This window comes from Chiroxiphia lanceolata, chromosome 13 (assembly GCF_009829145.1).
Source record: "Chiroxiphia lanceolata isolate bChiLan1 chromosome 13, bChiLan1.pri, whole genome shotgun sequence".
Lineage (NCBI taxonomy): Eukaryota > Metazoa > Chordata > Aves > Passeriformes > Pipridae > Chiroxiphia > Chiroxiphia lanceolata.
The window spans coordinates 1,308,017-1,334,665 of NC_045649.1; the positions used below are offsets into that span (position 1 = coordinate 1,308,017).

Here is a 26,649-nt window from a genome sequence, read left to right on the forward strand (position 1 = left end):
GAATTGCCTTGAAAGGTCACTTTTAATTACATTTCTGTCGCATTCCTCTGTCCCCAGCTGTGCAGTCCTGGTGGAACAGGTTGCATTCAGCTTTGCAGCTGAATTTCTGCAGCAGACAAGTCCAAAAATGTATGCTAGAGCAGCTGCTGGCAGGCCAAAGGGAGCAAAGAAAATTGAACCAAGTGTCCTACTCTGTGCCCAGCCGTTGCTGGCCCTGAGGTGGTGGAGGATGAGAGTATGGAAGCATAAGTAAACCCTTGGTAGCAACCTGTCTTGTGCCCCTGGGTGGCTGAAGTGTGTGTCATTGAGGGCCTGTGCCATCCCCTCCCTGGGCAGCGTTCTGAGGGGTTTCTCCTTTCTCAGCAGGGGACAGAGCTGGCTGTTCAGATGCTGCATTTGAAAATAAATAGACTGTGTGATTGTATTGATCTGAACTCAGCCCTCATAGTTGGGGGGGGAGTCCTGCCTTATTGGTGCATGAAAACACCAAGCTCACATGCCTGAGGAAATCCATGGCCATGGATTTGACTGGTGTATGACTGCTGCCTGATGGGCCACTGTTGCTGAGGGCTGTGGCTCGATGGTGTATTTGGGGTGTTCTGAATTGTGATGATGCTGTAGCAAGGCTTTTGTTTCTTCCTGAACCGCTTTTCCCCCTTTCCCACCCCACCCCTTACCAATCTGATCAGCAAACACTTCTAAATATTCATAGTGTGGGATTTGTCTCTATCCACATGACTGCTGCTGGTTTGAAAGGCATGTGACAATGTGGGGGCAAACGGGGTTAATCTCCTCCTGTGCTGGCACAACAAGGCTGAGCAGGAGTTGTACAGCACAGTTTATTCTTGCACCTTTTCCTCTGTATTTGCAGTCTCTGGAGAAGGAGGAAGAAAGTTTCAGATATTGATTCACTGTCAGGATGGAGACATGGATGTACTAGTTGTGTGCAGGTTTGATTTCAGGACGTCAGTGCCTCCAGGTTTAACAAATAACTCTGTGTTGCTTTCCTTGATGCCAACCCAGCAGTAACCCATTTGGGGCTGCACTTCACTGGGTTTCTCCATGTCCATCAGCCAGTTCTTGTATGGGAGTTGCAGGGTCAGGTTGGTGGGTAGGAGGCAAGCTGATTAAGCCTGGCTTGTAACCAGAGCAGCTCCCATGACCAGTGAGGCTTTCAGCCTCTCCTCTGCATTTGCTCTAGACCAGGGACAAGCCTCCCCACCCTTGCTGGAGCAGATGCAGCCAGAGGCCCAGGCTGCAAGGCAGTGGGATGGAGGATCATGTCTTTGGGCTCACTGAGCTGTGGGTCAGGCTGCCTTTGTGCCCACAGAGCTGCAGGGCTCTGGAGAGACTCACAGGCTTGTGGTCCAAGGGAGCAGAACTGTTAGCTTGGCAAGTCGAGGCGTTTCATTAAGAGCTACTGAGAGCGTGAAAAGTGTGTTGCTGGAGGCAGGTCATGGTACATGAGGGGGCTAAAGTAGCTGGGGTTTTCTAACAATTAATTATTGAGTGGTTTTCTAGAGATTCTTTCTCATGTTTGTAATTCATTCCCTGCTGTAGATGCCATATTGACTTATAATTTTTTGAAGTTCAATATTTTGCACCCTGAGGGCCTCAAACAAAAATTAACTAGAAAATGAGAGTGAATTTCTGCGTTCTGCCTTGTCAGAGCCTTCTCTCCCGTTCCCTGTGCCTGGAGCCAGTTTCTGTGCTCGGGTTTGGGTTGCAGATGTTGCCAAGGCTGTGTGCCGTGGGCTGTGAGACGTGGGTGGCTGAAGAGCTGCCTCACTGACCAACAAATGAGGAAATCAAGAGCCCAATTAAGAGCCTGGAATTGCCCCCAGTGACCTGAGGAGAGCATTTAGTAGCTGCTAGTGAGAAAGGCCTGCTTGAATGAATAAGAATTCCTGTTGTTGGAAGAAAGAAAAGTCCCCTCCTCCCCCAGTTCTAATTAGCTCCTCTTTTCCTTTTTTCTGCCATGAATATAAAAGGTTTGTCACTGGAATGAAATCTTAAAAAGATACATGTTCTTCAGCTTGCAACTGATGGAGGTGATCTCTGTGCAGGGGCTCTGGAGACTCTTGTACCTGTTTTCTGTGTTTCCTTGCTGGATCTGTGGTTTTGCTGTTGAGTACAACTCTTCCTTATCCTCTGCTTTGTCTCTTTTCCTCCAACAGAGTGACTAAAGAAGTGGACTCAAACTCAAAAGAAGCTAAATCTTTTCTGAAGCAGCAAGAGAAACTGCAGTCAGCAGCTCCAGCTTCGCTCCCAACAGTCTCAGGGTGAGTGTGTGGTTTCCTTGCCCAGGTGTAGAGACTCAGTGAGAAAGATGGCACTCGAGCCAAGAATACAGGCTCTGCAGTATTCAGTGGGTGTTTGTTTCCTGCAGAATTTCAGTGGGAGCAAGACTAGGCCTGGAAGGTGTGATGATTTGGGAAGGAGGTGGGGGAAGCAACCCATGAGTTCCAGTGACTCACTTCATGTGTTCAGGCTCACATTTCTTAATCCTCATAAGTCATTCATCCCAGTAAGGAAACAGTGGTTCAAATGTCTCGAGCAGCCTGATGAAACTGCAGGTAGCCAAGGAACATGCCTGGGATTGCCTGCAGTTCCTTTGAGAGGTGCTTCTCAGGACTATAAAAAGCCGTGACAGGCTGGGCTGTGGCTTCTTACAAACTTTGGATGAGCATTTAAATGTGAGATGTTTTTGCCTTTTTGATGTTCTCTAGTATGATTTTGATGTGGATTTGTCACTTTCTGTTCAAGCTCTAACACCGAATTCTTAGATTATCATAATGCTTGCCACAGATACAAAGAGGTTGGGCCCCCTGTGCATCTGACATGCCACTCTGGTTCTTGATGAGCTTGGGAGATCACCCACTTCTTAGGAATAGAGGAGAGGCTTCTGTGTTCCAGGGGTGATTTTTATTTAAGTCAGTTGTTTGCAGGCTTAAGCTGCCTATGATTTGGTCACATAGAAACAATACCCATCAAATAAATACATTGTCCTTCCCATCTGCTGTAGAGCAATTCTGCAGTGTGAGTTTAGGCTGCCTTTCCCTGAGATACTGTTATTCAGTTGCTGCAGCTGGATTGTCACTCATTTTTCCAGCTAAGTGTTGCGTAGCTTATAGTTAGCTCAGGGTAGTGAAAGCACAGTGTGTGTGTGCATGACCCTTGACAGCTGCTGTTCCCTGAGCTGAATGAAGGCATAGATGAACATAGTCTTCATGCTGTTGTTCACACTGCACAAGGGTTTGTCCCTGCAGAGCTCATTAATTGTAACCTAAGTGCTGTGTAGGGGGTTTTGTGCTGGAAGACTTGCCGTGGCTTGGGCTGGCATTCTTTGTTCAGTTTTGGTGGCCAGAGGTGGTTCGGGTGGCAGCTGAAGCTGAGGCAGCTTCTTGCTGTGCACAATGCTGGTGGTCCCATGTCTTCAAACCTGCCTTCCAGTTTCCCCAGCAAATGCTCTGCTGCTCCAAGTGCAGGCAGGTTTGGCAGCCCACTGGGAAAGCTCCATGGGCTGTTCACCTTCCTGCTCTACCCAGATCCATGTTTCCTCCTGTGTCTTACAGGCCCGGGGGGGAGCTGGGAGCCTGGCCATTACCACGGGGCATAGCTGCTTGTGCTGGAGCTTGGATTGCTCAGGAGCAATAGCCAGAGCCCAGTTTGAGTTAATGCTGCAGATAACTGAAGAATCCACATCAAATATGGAAAAAACAGGAGTAAAAATCAATATAAGAAATAACAAGTCCAAGGACTCCTTTAACTTTCATCTCTAGTGTGATTATTTTGGAAGCAGCTTAATTAGGTCATTGTTCAGCTTGCTGATGTGTGATGTCTTGCTGACAGTTGTTTGCCCAGAACATGAGGTGACCTGGCCGTGGGGAAGGGAGGGGAAAAATCCCCTGGGCTTGTATATCTTGCCTTTCTTCAGAGCAGCAAACCCTGATGCAGCACAGCCCCACGTGCCTTCCCTTTCACAACCTGCAGCAGCACATCCTACACCTACAGCAGCACATCCTACACCTACAGCAGTGATCCTACAGCAGATTTTGGTCAATGTGTGGAACAGCCCAGTGTTCTTGATTCTTGATAGCGTGTGCCCTCTGGTCTGAGAGCACTCCAAGGAGTTTGCTACATTGGGATAGTATCTGAGACTGATCCCTGAGACTGCCAGCAAACATGCTTGCTTTGGGCTTAGGAGGGTGCTTCCAGCTGGGAAGCCAGCCAGGGTATTTTCAGGTGAGAAAATTAGTAGCAGGCTTGCGGTGTTCCTTAAAGCCAGAGGCAAGCCCCTTATGTTAAGAAAATTACAAAGGTCAGGTTTTAGACTTGAGCCAAGCTATTATCCAAGCCCTGCTGCCCTGGAGCAAAGAGCCACAAGCCTCTGTGGCATGCCAGAGCAGGGCTTGGGGACTGACAGCCTGGCATAGCTTGACAGTTCTTTGCAAGTGCCCTTTGGCTACTTAAAATAGAAGTTTTGTGGGAGAGGGTGCGTTTCTCCCTTGTGCATTACAGGAGAGCCCCAATCTGGGGCAGTATCACTGTAAGGCAGTGAAAACCATGTGATTTTGGGATCCTCAGTGTGCCTGTGGACACCCACTGTGCTGTGAGCCATTGTCAGCCCCCAGGAGCTTTGTCAGCTATTAAAAAAAAAAAGCCTTGCCCTGTGTGCAGGGAATTCGAGCAGCTAAGAGGGGCCTCTCCATCTGGCTTTTCTTTCTTCACCTTGCAGGCAGCGTGCATTCTTTCTGGATGCAGCCAGCCTACCTTGCATTTATTTAATTTCCCTTCTCTAAACAGACAGGAGTAATCCAGGGAAGTAACGGTCACAAAACCAAACATCCGGCTCCACATCTCTGTGTCACAAACCCTTACAGCCTTACTGGTCCAGGGGAGGGGATGTTTGGGGCTGAAAGTGCATTTCCTGAATGTGTTTAACATCCATACCGGATGTGCTATAAAAAGCTAGATTTGTGCTTGTGAGGGACATGGGGGTGGTTGGAGGAGAATAACTTAAACACTTGGCTGTAATTAAAGCCAGGAGTACAAAACAACCCACCCAGTTCTCTCAGCAGGCTTTGCTAGAAAGGTCAGAAGCCCTTGGTTCCCAGGGATGTGATGGTTTCCCACATTATTCCCATCGTGTCCCCCCGTGACACCCAGCTACGCAGTGTTCTGTGGGCGGTGGGTATTGGTTTACTGCAGAGGTTTGGGGTTGTGATACTTTGTTCCAGTTGTTTCTGTTGTGTTCTTGGGTTGTGTTTGGCTCTCACTGATGCCATCAGGGGTATCAGATGTGATGAGGAGACCCACTGATTCCTTCTCATTTGCTGTCCCAAAAAATGGGTGGAAGGCTCCCAGCATTCAAAAAAAGCCCTCCACCCACTGAGCTTGCCTGTCTGTGTTTTAGGGCTCATTTCCTATCCTTAACCACTTCTCTAGGGCCTTTTGGGGACAGCAAGAGTAGCTCCTGGCTGTAAACCTGATGGAGGGATCAGTCAGCTTGGTGGGCATTCCTGGTGCTCCCAGAGCTGCTTTCTGCCCCCTCCCCGGGCCAGGCAGGACCCGTGAGCTGAGTCCCTCATCCTCTGCACTAGTAATCCCATTTTGCAACCAGCATTTCATATTCAAAGGCTGTTAAAGCAAACGAAATCCTCCAAGAGGCTTATTGCAAAATGACTGTGTGCCTGTACTTGTGAGACACAACGGGGGGTTGAGCAGGGGCTGGGTTTAAAGCCCTGCTCTGACCGGAGCCCTTCGGTGGGAGCGGCTGCGACGTGCCCGTCAGTCCTGGGCACTTGTCGGGGCACAGCGGTGTTGCAAAGGGAACAGTGCTGCTGTAGCAGTCCTGAAAATGAAAAAGATGTACTCGGTGGATCTTATTTGAGATTCTCCTCTAGGCAGCTGTTTCTACACAGCCTGAACAGGAGCCAGGAAGAAAAAGAGGTTTTTCACCGGCTTTGTTCTTGCTGTTGCTTATTACCGAAACCATTTGTAATTAAACATGGACTTGCTCACTCAGCCCAGCTGTTGCTTTTCTGTTTGATCCTGCCTGAAATTACAGTGGTGGATGTGTGACCTCCTAGGCCTTTTCATGCCTTGTAGGCTGGTATAAACACAGGGTACAATTTGCCTTTGAAGCAGGCAGCACCGCTCCCACGGAGCTCAGGAGCTGCTGTGCTTGCTGACCCTGGGGCTGAGTTGGGTCTGCAAGTGTTTGGACCTTGGTACAAGACCCAGCAGGAAGAGGCACTGCAGGAAAGCTCTGACCCAGAGACACATAGTTGCCCTGAACAAAGAAAGCCAGATAAATTCTAGCCTGTTCATGATGGATGCCTTACTCCCTGAGCATACAGTAGAGCAGTTCACATGGACTGACCATTAAATGGTGTGAAAAGCTTCAGGCCTTTGCTTTTAGAAGTCCTTTACTCTGCTGCTAATGTTGGAGTAGAGGGACTCCAGCAGCAAGACATGTTCATGTCTTCTCTCTGACCTTCAATGTGCAGGAGGAGGTATGATGGCATTCTTTGTGGGAGGATAGGGATTGTGGCAGAACCTGGAATATGTTCACAGCATCCTCTTAACTGTAGTTTCTAAGCTAGCCTTCCTCTCCAGCCTGGCTTCTCCTAGGAGCTACTTTGCACCCAAAGCTTTATCTTGCAAAAGATGTTCTTTCTGTGTGAGTTGGCTGGACCTAATTGGATCCCTTTTCTGTCATGACCAGATCTGGTTACCTGAGATCGTAAGTGGGCACTGGTGAGGCAGGCACAGGGGCTCAGCTTCTGGAATCCTCAGATGATCCAGAGCAAGTGCTGCAGCACTCACATGCCTCCAAGGAGCAATTTCATTTCACAGCAATCCCACGGGCTTTTTCTCTTCAGAAAGCAGAAATTGAGTCCAGTTTCAGCTCAGCATCAACTGCAGTTATTTAGCTAAAACTCTTGCATGTTTTTCTTGTACAGGCTGAGTAAGGATGCAAATAAAGCAAGTAATCAAGACCTTTGGGGGAGCTGGAAGTGGGTTTTTTTCAACTGTCACTTAAGCACTTGAATAGCTCTGTTCTTCCTAGTGAATTCAAGGCTTCTCATCTTTCTCCTGCTCTTCCCTCACTGTGCTCCAGAGAGTGCTGTTCTCCCAGACGGAGAGATCCAGCCCCTTGCACTGTAGCCAAACGCCTGGCTGTAGTAACACATGACATATTTTTCTGTGAACAAGATGAACCAGCTCGGGGCAATATTCCTGTGCCCTAGAGCTAGTTTTACTTATTTCCTATTCATATGCTTCAGTTGTGAAAGATTAAATGTGGCAGTAGCTGTTCCAAGTGAATAATTTCTCTTCAGGTCTTAGATCCTTTGTTGTTATTATTTTTGCTTTAATTATTCATTGTTAGTGTCTGTCTACTGGTTTACAGGTATCCACTCCTTGAGTCAATGTGGTAAAGAGACTGGGTGAGTTTTTGGAGTATCTTGGTTTTATTTGCTAGGGGAACCAAAATAAATTACCCCATGGGGTTGAGTGTGGAAAGGTGTTTGTATGTGTGGGGAAGGGGAGGTTTGTCATCAGGGAAAATGATCTCTGGTTCAGTGTTGGAGGCTTGGCTGTGGGTGAGAGAGCTCGGCCATTTTGGGTCTTTGCCTCTTTTCTGAACAGTTCTTGCTCTTGAGCTTACATTAAACCTTTTCCATAAGAAACAGAGCTCTGAGTGTGGGAAGTTTCATACTCACTCTCCCAGACTCAAAGCAAAACGTGCACTGAACATCCTTGTTTTAAACTAGTCTCTCAGGAGCAGTCCTTTCTTGTTCTCAGGCCAGATGAGTCAATGCCTTCTACCCCCGCCTCTGTTTTGCAGCAGAAATGAATAAGAATTTCTGGCCCTGTTCTGTGCTGTGGCCATGCTCACAGCCTGTGGCTGCTTTTCCTTGGGCAATGGCATCTTATTGGGAGGAAGTTTAGCAGTGCCTGTACAGCTCTGTGCCTTACTCCAGTCCTCTGTCTTCATGTGGCTGAGCTGGATCCCTGGGCTGGACTAACTGGGATCAGCTGTTTCTTTTTCTAGTCTCCTTGGAGGTTCAGCAGAATGGAATCTCAGCTATTTGAGGACTTACATCTCCAAAGCATCTGTCTTATAAAATACAAACAACCCCCCACCAGTCAGGGGCCTTTGATAATTCCCCAATGAAAGTTGTGGGGCAGTTTTCCCTTAGGGTAGTACAAGTTTTATGAGGCTTATTTTAATTTACTTTCATCTCTTGGATCATGAGCATTTCTCTTTCTCCCTCTGTGAAAATGATTGAGGAAATTAACTGCTAATGGGGAATGAAGCCAGCTGTATTTTTATTCCAGACCCCTTGCAAAGTTACGAAGAGAAACCCCTGTGTCTTCCCATGTGGGACTTGCTCTGGTTGGAGTGAGAGGTGAGAAGGGCAGCCTTGCTTTATGGATAAAGCCTGGGATTGAAGGTGAATGCTGAGCTCCTGTTCCCAGCTGTGCCATGCCCTGGGGGTGTGTCTACCAAGATTTGTTTCCACTCCTGTTTTATTTTGCTTTTATAGTGCTTCCTTGCATATTAAGTGAGCTGTACCATGTCCCTTGAGTGTCTCCCCCATACCAGATGCTTGTGTTACATCCTCTTGCTTTCCCACACTCATGTTCCTCCTTTTTTCTCATGTCAAGGAGCAAGTTCAGCTGAATCATTCTTCATAAAATATGAACCAGCTAAGTAAGGCTGGAGTGGTAGTCAGAGCAGAGCGATGCTCTCTGCTCTCAGGCAGTCCTGTTGCCCCAGGCTTTTCACATAGTAGTGGCTTCATTCATGGAAAACCTCATACTAGTGGCCTCATTCATGGAAAATCTGCACACCAATATTTTCCAGCACGTTTGTTAGCCAGAACTTTGATCTGCACGCTATGTTGTTGGCCTCATGCAGGACTGTGTGTAGAAAACAGGCATGCCCAGGCTGGCTGGATTGCTATCAAGATGTGAAGTCAAGCAGTTAAGGTTAGTTACCAACTAAAATGCCAGCTTTGTCCCTTCCTGCCTGAAAGGAGATGTTGGTGTGACTCCATACTCTTAAATGGGTGCTTGGTCTCTTTTCAGAGCTCCAATCTCTTCAGTTGGCAGCAGCCTCTGCCATTGCTCTTTTGTTTGCTTCCAGAAAAAGCCTGAGAGAGGCTGAGCAAGTGTCTGCCCTGGCTGTGGGGATTTCCTCTGCTGTGAGGATGGTTAGGATGGCTGGAGTTCAGCTGTTGCTGTCCTGGTGTGGAGGTGGCAGAGCCCCCCATTTCTTGCACTCCCTCTACTTATTCCTCAGGTGAACTGGTGCACAGTCTGAGCTGAAAGGCACCTTAAACAAGCTCCAGTCTGTCTCAAGCTCTCCGGGGTGCTCTAATCCAGTCTGCCAAGCCACCGAGTACTTTGTTTCCCTATCCACAGAGTTTCAAAGCCTCACTAATGTGTTGGGTTACAGCCCAGTTGTCTTTGCCCTGGAGCCTTTGCCGCAGCGCTTTGGGGCGGTGGCTGAACAGAGGGACCCTCTGCAGAGGCAGATAACTGGGGATGTGTTGGCAGCAGATGTCCCTCCGGGTGTGCAAGGACGTGTGTGAGATGTTCTTGTACCCGCTGAGGCAGGAGTGGAGGGAACGGATTTATTTGATGTTTCTGTTGGAGAGCACTCTTTTTTTATCTGGGAATTCCAGAGGAAGATGCATTTTGCGTCCTTTCTTCTTATGGCATCTACTATTGATTCTTCCCTGTGAGGGTGGAGAGGCCCTGGCACAGGTTGCTCAGGGAAGCTGTGGCTGCCCCATCCCTGGAAGTGTCCAAGGCCAGGTTGGACAGGGCTTGGAGCAGCCTGGGATAGTGGAAGGTGTCCCTGCCCGTGGAAGGGGAGTTGAAACAAGATGATCCTTATAAGATCCCTTCCAACCCACACCATTCTAGGATTCTACGATTATCAGCAAATAATAGTGGATATATATGAGTTTGGTCTGACCTTGTGCAGCAGCTTTGATACCCTTTTGGGAGCTCATACTTCAGTGCTGTTGCTCTAAGCCTCCAGGCAGCCAGTGGACAATAATGACGCCTGTTCATTGCCTGACTGCCCGGCTGGAGAACAATGATGGCATTTCTTGAAGTAACAAGTCCTGGGCATGTGCAGGGTTGGATTGTAACACTTTTTTTTTTCCCCTTTAAGCTGCAGGCTTCAGAGCAGCAGGCCTGGGTACAGCACCCGTGAATGTAAGCACAGAGGAAACTTGTACCTTTTGGAAAATACGAACAGAAAGCAAATGGCTGGGTTTTAGATGCTTGCCTGTTTTGCCTTGAGGCTGAGCATGTGTCTGCACCCTGTGTGCCAGCAGTGTGTGCAGGCTGCTGGGAGCTGGGCTCAGATGCTGGTTTGGCAGCAAGGAGGGGGTTAAAGCGAACCCGCAAAGGCTGGCTGATTGCAGCTCACAGCTTTCATAATGCAAAGCCTGTGGGAATTCAGCCGGCTCCATCTCCCCCCACCCCCCTTCCCGGCTGCTAGAGGCAGGATAACCTTCCTGACTCCTGTGTCCCTGCCAGCAGGGCTTGCACAGGGCAGCTCTGCGAGAACCCAGCAGAGGCGTAAGCGTGTGAAAGATGAGATTATTAAACTTTCTTGAGGGAACACTGAAAGAGTCATTTTGCAGCGTGGCCGTGCTGTTCCCTTAGCCGTGGCTGGGATGCAGCACGCCTGCCTCTTCATCTGTGACCCGCGGGTTTCCCGTTGCAGGCGGCGGAGGAAGCAGCTGGCACATAGGATGCCTCTGACTCTCGGGGGACTGGGATGCAGGGATGGCCTTGGCTCTGCCGTAGGCTTTGGATGATGCACAGTGAAGTCGCTTAGGCCAGAAATCATGAAGGTGGCTCAGCAGTGGTCTGTGCAGCCCTGGGCACACCGACCTGTGCTGCAGCCAGTACATTGTGCGATGGGCACCCTGTGACCAGGGGCTCTGCCTCACTGTGTAAAGTTCAGTGTCAGAGAGTGCTGAACAGACACTACAACCCAGGGCCTTTTGTTGTGCAGTGTCTGCTTTAAGGACGAGCACCATCACGGTGTTTTTCCTAACGTGTAAAATCCCTTCTCCCTCCCTGCTGTTTGCAATAACCCTTTGGAAAGCTGGAAGGGCTCTCTGTTTCCTTCCCCGCTCACACGCGTGCACTTGTGAGCCTCGCCAGCACTGTTTGGCTGTTTGCATTGGGGGGGACTTTCCTCTACTTTCCCAAGTCAAAGAAGAGTGTGTAGCATTTGTTTTGGAAACAAAAACACTGCTTGAGAATTACATGGCCTCTGCAAACAGATCAGCACAAAACAGGTCGTGTGCTTTAGACTGGCTCTGGTGACTGTACAGCATAGCCATCTCCATCCTCACTTTTCGTGGCCTGTGTTTTTAACAAGGACCCTTAAGAAACCCCTGCAGGAATAGTGTGGCGTCACCTTTACTAGTCCTATGGGACAGTCAGGGTGCTTAGCAGCTTTCCACTTGTCACTGCTGTGATTGCAGGGCAGGGTTTGAATCTTTTATTGGGGGCAGAATATCTGCACTCAGAAAAATGGGTAGAGTTTTTTTATCCTGACTTTTCTCCAAAGCCTTTGGGAGTAAAAGTTTATTGGTGAATATTAGTAAGAGGTTGTTGGTCATAGCTATTGAGGGACACTACAGAGCTGTCTGTCTTCTACTTCCTTTGTTACAAACGTCTCCTGGGAAAAAATTGCCCGTTGCCTCCTTCTTTTAGCACTAGGTGGGCTGGACGGGAAGTAGGTAACAGTGCTGTTACAAGGAGTGCTTTCCTGTCTCTGCATGGCACAGGAATCCTCTGGTCAGCTTTTATACCTTCCTGCTCCACAGACTGCCCTGCTCGTGTTGTGCCAGGTCTGTAGGTATTCATGCTGCTTTGTCCTTAGCTACTAAAGTAGTCTTCAACTAGTATGTACCTCAGTGGCACCTTTGGGGAAGCTTGGCAGGGACTGCACTGGCACCATAGACACCTGTAAACAAATAAATGAGTGGTGTCTTTGGCCGTGGAATTTCTGGCCACATTTTTCCTTTAGGAGGCAATGAGGTCATATTGACAGGGCTGAGAACATAAATCCATGCAGGCTCTGCCACAGGTTATGGAAAACCTTGAGTATGGTGTCCTGGGGCTTAAAACCAGACAGAAATTGGCACATTCCCTACATGTGCTCATCTTTGTGCCAGAGCTTCTGCTTTGCTTGATGTATGAAAGGCTGGGAAGGGGATTGGCTGGATATCAGCCATTGCAGTATTCATTTCTTGTATCAAACTTATAAACTGAGGGAGCCTGGGATGGCTCTGGAAATGCCCAAGTAATGCTTTGTCTAGGATTCCCAAAGAAAACTCTGCAATTGTCTTCTCCCATGTGATGTGCTTTTCCTTCCTGTTCAACACCTCCTGTGTTGTAGTCTCACACTGATTGACAGTTTAGAGAACCCCAGACTCTGCTGGGTGTAACTTTACTACAGGGCACAGCCCTGAACTGGAGACTTGGCAAAGCAAGCTGGATCATCTTTCCAGCAATGCCATTCTCAAGGTGATGAGGAAAGCTTTGAGGGTGCCTGTATACATGTTGGTGGATTGGCTTCATGGTTTACAGCTGGATATAGTACATGGGAGGAAAAACACCTTCACAATATACAGATTTATTGTTACTGCCTGCTCTATAGGACAGATGGCTCCTCAAGAAGATCTGAGGCCCTCATCCCATTGGAAGCCCCAGGAGCTCAGTAGCTGGAGATTCAGTGGGGTGAATGCTAAACCCTGCTTTTATGTGGGGATGGGGACCTCAGTCAGCTCGTATACTTTTTAACCAGTAAAAGGACAGTGTCCAGAGTCATGCTAAATTATTTGGAGTCAGATCTGTTCTCGTGTCATGGGTTTACTCTGGCCCAATTTTTTAAACCCCCACAAAATTGCTAAAAGGTGCGAGAGGTTTCACAACAGGCAAAAACAGACTCGACATAAGGAATAATATTAAAATTATTCCTGTGCCAAAACAGTGGCCTTTGTTTGGCCTTCTGGTAAAGGACTGTAGCTAATTTTGAGTTGAAGACCTCAATAAATGAAGAATCCTCCCTTTCTTTGAGGTTAATTAACTGCGGCAAGTAATTGTTGAACAAATTGAAACAGTTACAAATATGCCAGAACTTCCTAGAATACGGCAAATTGCTTGAGCTATGCTTTTGTGGGTTTTATTTAGGTGTCACTAGGACTTGGTTGTGTTTATGCCTGTTTAATATGGAATAGGTTGCTGCTGCCCCTCTTGCTCTCCAGTTCTCTCCAGGTGTCTGTCTCTGAATTTGAGGATGCACAGTGGCTGATTTATGCCATTTACCGGCTTGACCAAGGGCAAACTCTCGAACTGTGTAGCTGTGAGTGATTCATCTTTCCTCCTCATCCATGGAGATAAATGTCAGGATGGATGTCAGCTGTCTGGCTGATGCATGAGTGAATCTGCTTCTGTATGTGCACCTTGAGCCGAAAGTACATGGATGAATTTTTTACTGTTTGTGATAAACCTGGAAATGCAGATTGCGTTGGAGAAAGAGGCCTCTTGGTTTTAAATATTGATACCAATACAACAGGGTAGTGGCTGTGACAATCTGGGAGCCTTGAAGCCTTAGCTCAGAGATTATGCTGAATGCCGTGGGGAATTCAGTGGTGTGCAAAATAAAAGAAAGGGCTTTGCAAAGAGGAATAACGGACGGGGTCCTCTTGGGTCCACAGGCTCTGGGGCTGAAAAGGGGAAAGGAAAGATTCGGGCTGAGTCTTTGGAAGAGGCCCCTGACAGAGGTTTTTATTCAGTTTGATTTGTGATGTAACTGACAAAAAAGCAGCTGCCCAGAAACATAGGCGCCTGTGGATTGATTGCTGTGGAGGGAAAGGGGAAGACCCCGTTCCTTGGAAATGCTGGTGGCACGGTGAGCTGGATGTGGTAGGTCGTCATCTCTCAAGCCTCAGTTCAGAGGGTGCAGAGTACTTCTGTGTGGTTCTTCATCAGCTAATCAAGTTGAACAGTCATTCAGAAGGCACGCTGAGGGCTGAGAAACTTTGTAAAGTAACTTTTAAGTGTTGTTCTCGTTCTCTCCAGTCCCTTTAGGACTTTGAGGCACATGTGGAGCTAATACAGAGTCAGACACGCTGGCATTCCTGGGTGGGCAGTTGCCTTTTCCCCGTCACCCCTCACGCCTTGTGAATAAACTGGAATGGGCCCACGGCCCCCTGAGCTGGCTCCACGCAGAGCACACCTGCCAGTTCTCAGAGGGCTTACTAGCACAGCATAGCTTTGTGCAGGATGAGCTGTGCTGCTTCCAAATCCGAGCTGGCTTTGTGCCTTCCTGTGCCTGGGCTAATCAGCTCTCTCCAAGTGGGATTTGCTGGGCAGTGCCTGTTGAGACACATGGGCTGGTTGTGTCACAGTGAGTAGAGGTCTGACACTTTGGCACTGCAGCCCCTCTGCTGCTGTGAAGGTGGGGAGCTGACTGGAGGATATTTTCTGCATCTCAGTGCTGGTTTTTATGTTAACTGGTTGTAGTAGGTGTAGTCTACAACATAACTAGTAGTTGATGGTTATTTAAATTTGCAGGTTGTTCCAATGTAGGGCATAGCTCTTGCTGCAAGAAACCTTCAAAATGCAGGGGTGGTTGTTGATGAGGGTAGCAGAGAACATCACAGCACAAGTGGGACTCCTCTGGACAAGGTAAAGCTGCGTAGGAGGGGATGCATCAGGGGGTGATGTGGGAGCTCCTTTCTGTGAGTTAGGTGTGTATGCTGGTTGCATACACTGTCCTGTAGAATCTGAGATCCTCAGCATGTTTAGTTGGTAAAGGAAAAGCAACCTTATAAAAATTTAGGATAACTATGTTCATGTAAAAAGCAAACTCCAATGAGAGGCTGCAGGGGACAGGGAATGTCAGGAAAGGCAACCCAGTCTCTTAATTCACCTGAAGTTTCACTCAGTGAAATTCAGTGTGGAGAGAGTAAATGAGAGGAAGTTATTTTTCTCTGCCAAGTCCTTTATTTACACATAAAAGCTTTTCATGTCTACTTGCAAAAGGTACTGTTAGCAGAGTGGTCCTGTGCATGACACTTCTTTCAGGCTGAGGCTCTACTGCAGTGTCAGCCACACGATCTGGCCACTGGCTGTTGTGTTCCCACCATCCCTCCCACATCTGTGGTCGTTGGATCTTTCTGCTGAGCTGTTTCAGAGCACTTAGCTGAAACCAGCCTGACTGCCAGCATCGCATGCTAAAACAGCTCTGCAACAGCTGAGTGCTGGAGCCAATGTCCTCAAAGTCATGGATGGGATTTAAATTGTGAAGGAACTTCATTCTCAGTTAAAGAACTTAATCTTTCCCAAACAAGGTTGTTTTCTCGAGGCAGGAAAGGTGCACCAAGGAAGGACCATTTTATGCTTTCCTTTCTTACGTGTGTGCTGTTGGGCAGCAGTAGAGGCAAGGTCCTGAATAAAGCAGTCCCTTTGGACAATGGCTGACTTGCAGTGTGTCCTGTTTTGAAAGCTGCTCTGTGTGTATGTGTGTTAAGGTTACTATTAGGATAGCATCATCTTTTGTTGCACAGAGTTGCAAGTAAAAGTAGTTCACATCCCAGTAGAGTATCGCTGGAGTCACTACACCTACATGTAACTGCTGGTGTCCACAGTGTGTGCAGCCAGAGCTCACTCAGGCCTAGGACACTGTCATACCATTTTCTTCAGCTTTTTAGTTAAACTGAGACTTGAATTCCTTATATTTCTTCCCACATTTCTTCAAAGCTCTTATGTCCACCCCTTCCCCCACTTCAACTTTCCCTAGTAGATTAGAGGCTGCTGGAAAACATAGAGCACATTGTGAAGTCCAAAGCAAAAGCTGACTCAGCGATCCTTCCCATTTAGGCTGCCCCTGTTCATGGAACAGGAGGTTAGCCTTAAAATACTTCTGCCAAAAAACACTGCTGCCCATTTTATTAGCTGTTGCTGCGTCCTTTAACTTAGTTTTTTAGAGAATGTAGTTTTTTAAAGGATGTAGTTTGCTAGTGCCTTAACAATCCGGGAAAGAAGGTTTTCTTTTCAAATGGTGGAATAATTCTGGTCTTTCTGTAAGAATCATTTGACATCTCGAGTGCCCTTTTTCCACTGGGGTATCAAGAAGTTACGCAGGCTCGGCCTAGTTTCATTAATGGATTTAAAACAGGTTTTGGCAGAAGACAGCCAAGCACATCAGGAATGGAACAGAAAATATTCTTCCTGAGTCCAAGAGCCTGGAAACTGCCTCTCACACCAACTAAAGCAAGCGACAAATGCTGTTCTTGTTGTAATCTGAAATCGTTCTCTTTTCTCTCTCTGCCACATCCATCGTGTGCATGAGTGCACAGGCTATTTATTAGCAAATTTAAAGCCACAGGCACCAAACTATTGTGGGGTCACCTTGGGGCCCCTGGACTAGAGGAGGAACGTGTTGCATTAAAAGATACTTATCAAAGCAGCAGAATCCAGTCTCTTGATTGCCTTGGCTACAGCTCCAGGTACTTATTCATGCTTTTCCTTTTAACCCTTCTTTCTTCTCCCTTCTGATCTGCATTTTTGACAGGTGATTATTATCACTAAAAGAGCTGACAGCTCTGGTAGTCTCAAGTGCTGCAGGAGTCCTGGTGCTGGTTGTAATGCATGCAGCTGTGACTTGTCTCAGTCCAAAGGAGAAGCTTGTCAGCATCAGACCCAGACCCAGGCTGTCAGTGTGCAAATACCTTCCTTCTGTGCTGGAAGACTGTAGGGACACTCAAACTGGTTGCTCAGAATGTCTCAGTTAAGCCATGTTCAAAGTTGGGATAACTCTGCACAAATGCTTGTGCTACTTTGAGACGTGTTGATGGGACAAAGAATATTCTTAGAATCCTAGAATTGAAAGGGATCATCTAGTCCAACCCCCTGCCATGGGCAGGGATACCTTCCACTAGACCAGGTTGCTCAAAGCCCTATCCAACTTGGCCTTGAACACTTCCAGGGATGAGACATCCACAACTTCTCCAGGCAAGCTGTGCCAGTGCCTTGCCACCCTCACAGTGAGGAATTTCTTTCTAATATCTAACCTAAACCTCCTTTCTTTCAGTTTAGAGCCATTGTCCCATGTCCTATGACTACATACCCATCCACATGATGGACAAAGAGAGTCCTGGTGCAAAGCCCCACTTACAAGGATTGAACAACTAACAAATACTAGGATGAAATTAATTCCATGGAGGGCCCTGTTTTTCGCTTCTTAACGTACAAAAATCTTTGTAGCTGCAGTTTGGCAGGGTCCTCCCTCTTGCAACAGGGGTCACTCTTCCTAGAGTGACTAATGCTAGAATGGGTTTATCCTATTTTTACTAAGCTGCAAATGTTGTTTTTCTAACGTGCTGTGACTCTGCTTGCTTCCCCACCCTTAGACTCCATCTGTACACTTCAAAATAGAAGGAGGAAGGGGCAGAGAAAGAACAAAGGCTCATACTACGAATGGAAGGAAACTAGGGAAATTCAGGAGGAAATGGACAGTGAGAAATACAAAAAGATCCAGCTGTGCTGAATGCATGGGGTGTGAGTGCACAGGGATGCTTTCTGCTTGTATTCAGAGCTCAAGACCTGCATTGTGGAGCTGAACTTTCCTTTGAGTCAGTGACCTATTCAGACACCTAACAATGTCCATTATGTACAGTCAGCTTGTTTATGCTCAGTGCAGGCCTTTTGTACCTTTTTCCATGTACAGTAAAACTACTGACAAAGTGGCCAGGCTGAGCTCAGTTTTGCTGTGTGAGCACTTGACCATCAGCTTTCAGCAAGATCTTGTAACTTGGGAAAGATTTAAGAGCACAAACTATGATGACAAGGAGAACGTCTGCTGATGAAAACACTGCTCTTAGTTGACTGATAGCAAATGTCTCTTTTCTTCAAAGGATAGGGAGAGGGGAAAGAGGTGGCAAGAGCTGGGTCCCTGCCACTCTGGAGTTGTGGGGATTAAGTTGGTACAGTGAAGCAGCCTGAAGAGGTGAGTCCAGAGCAGTGTGGGACCAGTCTGGCAGCAATGCCTGTGCATCACTGCAGGGCGAGAGCAGTGGAGAGGAGAACCTTTGGGAGCTGGAGGAGAACATCTCTGCTGTGGAGACCCAAGCAGTGCCATTGCCGCTTTCATCCTCACAGCAGCAGAAGTGGGGCTGTCAGCCCATGGCAGAGCTGTGCTTAGATTTGGTTTGCAGCTGCAGAGAAACCAGCTGGCCTGTGTTTAACATACGAGGGGATCCCCCGAGAGGCTTTGTGCGTCTCTGTGGAGTTCGGGGCAGCAGCTGCAGAAGTGCCTGAGTGTGCTCTGCAGCAGAGATATCCTCTGTGACCTTGGGCAGCCCAAGGCTTTAGCCCTGTTACTTGGAAACAGCTCCCACCTCCACTACAAAACACAACAGGAGTCATTGGATCATGTGGTGGCTCTGATTAATGTGAGAGCTGAGGTACAGCTTTTGGGGTAGGAGGAATCACGACTTGACCTTAGCCTGGAGTTTTCGGCACAGGGATGTAATTCTCAGTTGAAGGAGGTGCTCTTTAACCCAGCCCACCAAGAAGCAGCTGTAAGCAGTGACTGAAAGAGCTGGAGCTAGAAATAAGGTACATATTCATAGTGAGAACAGTTTGGGCATTGGAGCAAGTCTGTGCAAGCGCTGGTGCTTTCTCCTATTTAAAGAGAGAAAGCATTTGGGCAATTTGCTTATTCTGTCTTATGCCCTTGTTTAACCACCACTCATTCAGTTAATGCCACTTAGCAGCTTTTAAGACATTTCTTTAGGGGAAAAAAAATGAATTCTACACATTCAGGAAACATCTGTCATCACTGGGAGCAGAAACTGTAGTTAACGTGGTCCCTGGAGCATGTGGGAGGGCTCCAGTTCATTACTGCCTCTCTGCAGTCACTTCTCAGAGAACAGAGCTGGCTGTGAAGGTGAAGAAGGGTTTAACAACATTGCTCTACATCTAGAAAAAAAAATCCAGGGGTGCCTCTTTGAAGCCTTGAACGTGTGCACAGCACATGGCACATGAGGAGTGTTTTTATTCATGTTTGTTTTCAGGAAATTGTGTTGCTTTGTAAGCTGAGCCCTTTTAAGTGTCTTAAGTTTGGCACCCTACAAGTTGGGCTTTAGCAGGCACTTCTGGAAGTTATCAGCCTGAGCTATATTTTCCTGACTCAGATCCTTGCAGTAAGAACTGAGGAATGGAGCATTTAAATGGAAAAAAAGTAGAAGCCACAGTGCAGCTAGATAATGTCAATCTTGCCACTGCTTTTAATATTCATTGCCAGGCACAGCGATCACACTATGTCAGCTTTAAGTTAAGCAACCCTTAGTCCTAGTCAGCTTCTGTCTACGTACATGAAAGGGATGACTGAGCCCACAGCTGCTAAAGGCATCTCTCAATTACTTATATTTCACTAGGTATTTAAAGATTAGGTCAAAGTGTAGAGGATGAAAGGGTTTTTCTTTATCTCTTAATAAGAAACTTGTATTTGCAGATATGAAAAAGACCAAAGACTGAAGTGTCTAACATGCTCCTCTTTTCCCTGCTGCTTCCTCCGAATGGCGTGGGGGTAGGGAAGCATGTGGAGATCCTTCAGGGAATAAAACAATGTTCCTCTTGGTCTGCTGCTTACCACAGCCCAGCCCCATTTCCCAAAATTGATGGGTAAGGATGTGCCGTGCTGGAGTTCTCATGACATAGCCTTGCTTGCAATGCAGGAGACTGAGCAACGTACAGGGAATTAAATACATGGGGCTTTGCAGGCTTTAAACGTGAACAACAAAGGGAGGATGTAATGGGAGAAACGTTGAAAGATTCCTGTAGTCTCTTGCTTTTGCTTTCTCCACTGACTATCAAATGCTTTCTGGGAAAAGGACCTCTTCATTAGCCTCGTGCTGCTCCAGCCCTTCAATCAAAAAAATAGTCATCCTTGAGCTCTCCATAAAATTATCTGGCAAAATCAGAGAGGACCAGATTAACCTTGTCCTAAACTAGAAGAAAGAAGCAGGGAGGAGAGTTTGGAGAAGGTCTTCCAGCTGTCTGTATTTAGAACTGTGTGAAGATGGGTGAAAGGCATGGATGCCAGTGTAAAACAAAGCCAGCAGCTTTCATGTCCCCTCTAAGGCAGATTTTGTGGCAGGAACAAAGATGCTCCCCCTGCTGTAGCTGCACGATCTCAGGAATGAGCAGTGTCCAGGCTGTGTTTGCACCAGCGTGTGCTCAGCACAGCTGTGTGAGCAGTTCCCACACAACCTCCTCCAGAGCGGCCTGAAACCACCTTTAGTGTCCTCCTGCCAGCTGCTCATCTCTGCATCAGCAGGCTGAAACAGGTGATGATGAAGTTGCTTCAAGAGGATTTGATGGTGAGCAGGTTGTGTGTGGTGTAACAGACTTAAGAGGTGTCTTGGGGCTCTTGTTTTGTTAGTAGCTTAAGTGGACATAGAAAGCCGTGACTCTGTGACCCACAGACTTGGAGGTGTAGAGGAGAGCTGGGCACACCAGGCCCAGCACCCTCTGTAGCACCAGATGCACAGGATGTGGAGGAGGAGGATGTGAGGAGCTTCAGCCCAAGCAAAGGCAGTGTGTCTGGAGGGTAGTGGAGGTGCCAAGCAGCCTGGGCACAATGCTGCTTTGGGACAGCAGAGCGAATCTGGGCATCCCACTGCTGGCGTGCTCCAAGCCAACCTGGCTGTTCCATGTGGCTCTGGGTGCAGCCACTCCATGCAGGGTGAAGGCCTTGGGGAAACCCTGCAGCTAAAAGTGCCCTTTGTTATTTGTCTGATCTTGCCTCCAGGCCCCGAGGCTGTTACAACCGGATAAGCTAAAAAAGCAAAGGAATCAAGGCACAGCAATGAAAATCCCTGATCTGGATTAGACACTCAGCTGAGTTACCAGCACTGCCACAGCACAGCTAGGCTTTCTAAGCCAAGCTGCACATACAGGTAGAGTACAGTCCAAAGGAAAAAAGTGCAAGGTGAAGAGGAGGTGATCCTGGTAGCCAGTAACATTGACTCTCCTTAGCTCTGCCTCTGAGTTTGCTGTGTGACTTCATGTCTCCCCCAGTTTGCAGGGCGTGCTTCACTCATACCTGTGGAGGGCTGTGTCTGTCCTCTTCTGAAGTGTAGCATCATTCCTTGGTGTTGCTTTAACCCTGAGAGTTAATACTTCCAAGTCACCTTTTCTGGTATAAACCAGCATCACCTGTACTTTTGGTCCCTCTGCTCGTGTGTTAATGCCCCAGCAGTCCCCTGCTCTCCTGAGTTTGAAAGAAGTGCTTGGTGCTTCACACCTTTATCTCAATCAAATGTGCAAGGTCAGGAAGCCAAGAGGGAAATTCTGCCTCAACTCAAAGCAGAGGAAAGAGGCAAAATAAACACTTGCCTTCTGAAGTGGCTACTTGGGACTGTAGCAGTGCAGACATTCCCATCTGCTCTGTTCTCCGTGGAGTTGAGCATGGTAGGGTCTGCTCAGGTAAGTATCACCCCTCCTGGGAAATGTTCCTGTAGGATTTTGCTGTGAGGGAGAAGAAAACTGAAGGGGCTTTTTGTTCATAACCTAAGCATCCTGCTTCTAAGTGATGCCTTTAGGCATATATTTAAATGGCAAAAGCTGTCAGTTTTTCTTCCATCAGAATTTATTCTTCTTGTTCCGCATTCAGGCGAGGGTATAACTGTGAAAAATGATCGTCTCTAGTGGCAGCTTCATTCCACAGTCTTTTGCTATTCAGAACTGGCCTTGTTTAACTCTGCTGCTGAAAAAGGGCATTCAGGCAGTCTTGCTTTGCCTTTGTTCCCTCTGTGCAGAGTCAACATGGCAATGATAAGAGCAGAAAGTAAGCTCTGATTTCTCTTTGCGCATTGTCACCAGGCTGGCTGTCGGGCTTTGGGCATCTTTGTGTTCTCACAGTTCTTCAATGCAGGAGAGTAAATCGGAGTCCCCAGGGTAGGTGTCAGCCTGCAGAGATGTTTGTGGTAACCCACAAGCGAGGAGGAACCCTAATTTGACATGCAGCCCCTTTCCTCTTGACTCTGCTGTGTCCATGAGTTGTTCATGTTGCGTCACCGGAGCGTTTTTCTGAAACCTCTGTGATTTCTGTTCTGTTGATGCTGATGGGCCAGTTTCACACCCTGCTTTTGCTGCTGCTTGCAGGATTGCACCAGTAACCCTGTTTTTCTGCAGTGTGACATTGCACTACACCTCCTCCTGCACAGAGTATTTTAGAGGATCATTCACATGATCTGTGGTCACAACATGGTCATTTCAGAGTCCATGGGCTGTTTAATCCTTTGGTATTCCTGCTGAAACTCTTAAAAAAGAGACTCAATGAAGAGCACTGATGTGGTAGTGTAAACCTTTCCATCAGACTCTGCAGGCTGGGTTGTGGACAACAGCTCTGCTCTATTCTCAACCAACAAGCACAAGCCTCTTGTTGCAGATTGAGTCAGGCAGTGTCACATTTGATTAATTGTGGGAGGGGGCGATGCCAGCTTTGAATGAACAGCCAAGTCTTCAAACACTTGGCAAGTTTTCCTCTGAAAGCTCAAGTGCTGGGGTAAAGCAATCAGGTAAGAACCTCAGCTTTGGAGCAAGGAAAAGAAAGTTTCTGCCTCTAATGGCTGGAAAGAAAGGACATCCACTCTGGCTGGCTTAACCTAGGGTAGGAAACTAGGAAGCAAACTAATGCTGCTTCTGATTTTCTTCCTTTCCTGCAATGCCTGGCTTTTAAACTGAGTAGGCTGAAGGGGATGTGGAGGCTGACTCATGGCTTTTGAACAACTGGGGTTGGCAGCTCTAGAGAAGAGTGCCATGTGCTCTTGGTTACACTGATGCCCGTGTGCCTGTGAAATTTGGGGGTGTGCTCTGGTTCACAGCACTGCTTGTTACCAACATGTGGCTGGATGTAGGTGGCCTGCCCTCGCTGTAATTTGGTGGGTACTGGTACATCAACAGTATGCAAATCTGCCTTTGGTTAGCTCTTCTCTCCCCCCACATGTATGGCACTGCATGTGGGATTTAGGTATTTGGAGCCTCGAGGGGAGTTGCTGCTGGAGGATTGTATCTCACCCTGGTTTAATTACATGCTCAGAGACAAGAACTTTATATTGAAATAGTTGGGGTTTTTCTTTTGGCTTCTGAGTCTATCTAGTCCCCCTCTAGTCTAAAAAAAATTGTTTATTATCGAGAATATTACTGTCCTGGTTAGGGTAAAACTGCTGGGGAACTTTTAGGTGCATCCCTGTCTTACTAGTTAAAGAAAGAGCAGATCATCTGGCTTAATTTAATAGCAGAAGTGGAGGAAAGCTGATGGTGGTGCTTTTGGGTTTTGTCTGCAGTGATCTTCAGCTCAGAAGAGCACCTCTCTGCTAATTGACTATTAAACAAGATTGCTTGCTGAGGTGCACTGGCTTGCTGTTTCAATCCTTTAAGAAATAAGCTTCTGATCAGCTGCACATAGATGCTCTTAAATATAATCTGCCTAATGACTGGAGAGCTTTGACCTTCTGCTATTAAGGCGCCAATGTTTTGGGTTACAATCCAAACCTTTGGGATAGGGGGCTGAGAACGGGTGGTTGTTTTTTTTTTTCTGAAATGGTAATATTCCAAACAACAGAGGCTGCTTTTTAATCTCAAAGCAAGTCTTGGAAGCAACACAGAGTCAGTCTAGAGATAAGTCTCTTTTTGCTCAAGGTTTCTAGGATTGCCACACATGTTACTGCATGCCCAGACCACCAGTTAAACACCTACCTGGCCACAGAACCTTTGTCCCAGTTGCTGTGCATGCAAATGGTGTGTGTTTGCGTGTGTTTACCCAGTTTGGAAAAAATCTGAGCCCTGAGGGATTCAAGCTTCCTTTTGTGTTATGAAACGGGGCCACGCTGAGAGCCAGCTGAAGCAATGCTCACTGCCTGCTCTGCAGGCACTGCAGGCTCTGGAGGGCTTTTGGAGCCCATGCACCCAGTGTTTGAGGAGGAATGGTGAGTCCCATTGCTTTGTGAGGATTCCCACTGCCATTTTAAAGAGCTCTGCTGACAGAATCCAGAGGGAATCCCAAACCAGGCCTGAAAGATAGGAGCAGCTTGGGGTCAGAGTCGGAAGGGGCTGGGCAAAAGGAGAGGCTAGCTGGAAGCAGAGGCAGCCTGGTTCTTTTCCTCTTCAAATCTCTGCTTTGTCCAGCTGGGCCAGCCCCTGGCACCATCCTCCTCCACAAGCACGGATGCAGGGGAGGAATGTTCCTTGTTATGGCACGCGTGGGGTACTTTCCTCAGGGCGTGGGGAAGGCACAGATTACTCGGATGCTTTGCAGTTGCATTTCCCCCCACCCCATCTGGTTGATATACATCATCCTAAAGCCTTAATATTGTGAATATTGTGTGGCAGCAGGGTAGAAATGGAAAGGGGGACAAGGCTCTGCTGTTTTAGAGTAAATGCTGCAGGAGCAGTTGGTGTTTCATTGCTGATATTAAACCTGGATGTGGGGAGAGAAGGGAGAATGCATCTGAACACCAAACACCTGCCTCTGCCAAATAATCCACTAGAGACACCACAGTAATTTTGTAAATCACAAGCACATTTTCAGCCTTCCCAGAAATGTGCACTTCTAAATGCTAGCCATCAAATAGCCTAAATTACTGATCCAGCAGATTAATCTATAAATTGAGGAAGGTTTAGAATAGCCATTGGAGAACAATATTTAGTTAATGGTATCTAGTTCAGTGCTCTCCATCTCTTGTTGTTCTGACCTGACAAATAAAGCAACCTCTTGTTTGTGTTACACTAAAATATATTGCAGGAAGGCTGTTTGAACGGGGTCCTTCTGACCTGTCACACCCCATGTGTCTGTAGGAGGGAGGGCTTCTGCATGCAGCAGTGCTGCAAACAAAGTGGTAGACTGTGAAATAAGTGGAGCCTCAAAATCTAGCCCGCCTCTCTTTCCTGCCTATCTCTTCCTTTCTTTCTCCAGACACTTGTAATCAGAGAATATTGAAGGTTTGTTGGATTGCTCATAATAAAACCACAAAGCAAGGCTCAGCCGTGGGAGCAGTGTATTTTTGTTGTAACCTGAAGGAAAGCTGCTCTGTGCATGTTCCAATGAGATGAGTCAAGTTGCCACCTCTTTCTAAGGTGACATTACAGGATGTCTGTCTGCAGACTTTGGCCTTTTATTTGGGAGGGGAGAGAAGAGGAGGGAGTCTGTTTCCTTTGCAGCAGCAAGGGCAAAATAGGCTTTTAATAAAGCTTAAATTCTGCAGCTGCTGGCTAAGTTAAAAAAAGAAGTACTGGCACTCTGTCCTCCTGGAGATGAGCCTTTTCCAGCTCTCTGCCGTGACCCAGGGATGCGAGCCATCCCTCTGGTCCTTTTTTCTTTTGTGCCACTTTCTTGGCTGAAAATAATGGGAGAGTTTCTTCTCTTGGCAAGGTTTTACCTTGCTTGGATTTTAGGCTCACAGAGATGGTTTAGGCTGGTGAATGGAAGGAAAAGAGTCTCAGAAGGAGAAGTGCTGTAGCATAGATACTGTGGAGAAGGCTGTGACTTTTTATTGGGTATGAATGAACTCCTCAAATCCCTGACTATAGATCCTGAAGAGAACTAGAAACTCAGAAGCCAAGAGATAAGGAGGAACTTTATGTATGATACAATAATGCTCTCCACCACAGTCCATGTGTGGATCAGCTGAGTGTTGCTGGAGACCTGAGAGCAGCCCTGCTGAAACACCAGATTATAGTCCAGATACGGGCAAGAACACTTTGTCCAAGTACTACTGTGATTGAGGCAGATAAGGGAATTTTTTTGTTCATGCAGAAAGTTTCCTGCTTTTGCTGGTCTCCTGGGACGTTGAGCATGATCTCCTCGTACCTGGCTATTTCCAGAGCCTGGTCCTGGAGAGCCCTGTAACGTGGTTTGAAGTCAGGAGGGGGGGCAAAGCATCTACCTCTCTCCTCCCTTCAAATGTATTTTTCCCCCCCTTTGCTTACAGTAGCCTCTGAAATGCATCAGAATTGTTCCCAAGCAGGTTCTCTACTGGAAACCACCAAATGTTTTGAGCAGTTTGAGGCATCAAGTTTGACAGGAGAGGACTCAGAATACAGACATCAGTAGCTGTTTAGCATCAGTGAGCACACTGCAGTGCCTGTGTCAGGGAATCCCAAGGCAGCTTCTGGGCAGAATATGACAGCCTTGACCCTTGATGCAGTTGTCACAGATGAAGTTAAGGAAAATGAAGAATTATGCTGTGAGTGAGACTCGGTCTCACCTCTCTCTCACCGAGGAATGTTATCCAGAAACTGAGAGTAGACAGGATGGTGAAGGACCTGGCTCCAGCAGTGTGGGGCATTGGGTACTGCATGCTGTGAAGGCTTTCACTAGTCCTTCTCTGGGAATCTTGCCAAGAAACTGGTGGGGGGGGAACAGAATCTCAAGCAGAGAGACAGAGAAACTTTCACTAGGGGATCTGATTTGTAATTAAAAAACAAGGAAACAAAACCAGCTAGAGGGGGTGACAAGGTTTAGAGGACTGCTCAGTGGGTTGGGTCAAAGGGAATTTAGCTATCCTGGAGCAGATCACAGAA

The 26,649-nt window shown here is 47.4% G+C and overlaps 1 protein-coding gene across 1 annotated transcript in view; it reads left to right on the forward strand.

Moving 5' to 3' along the window:
- The window catches only part of CFDP1 (craniofacial development protein 1), a 61,872-nt gene that overhangs the window by 16,034 nt on the left and 19,189 nt on the right, over positions 1-26,649 (forward strand). The window contains exon 5 of the mRNA XM_032701001.1: positions 2,178-2,282. Coding sequence (XP_032556892.1) covers positions 2,178-2,282 — 105 coding nt within the window. The remainder of the gene's footprint in view (positions 1-2,177; positions 2,283-26,649) is intronic.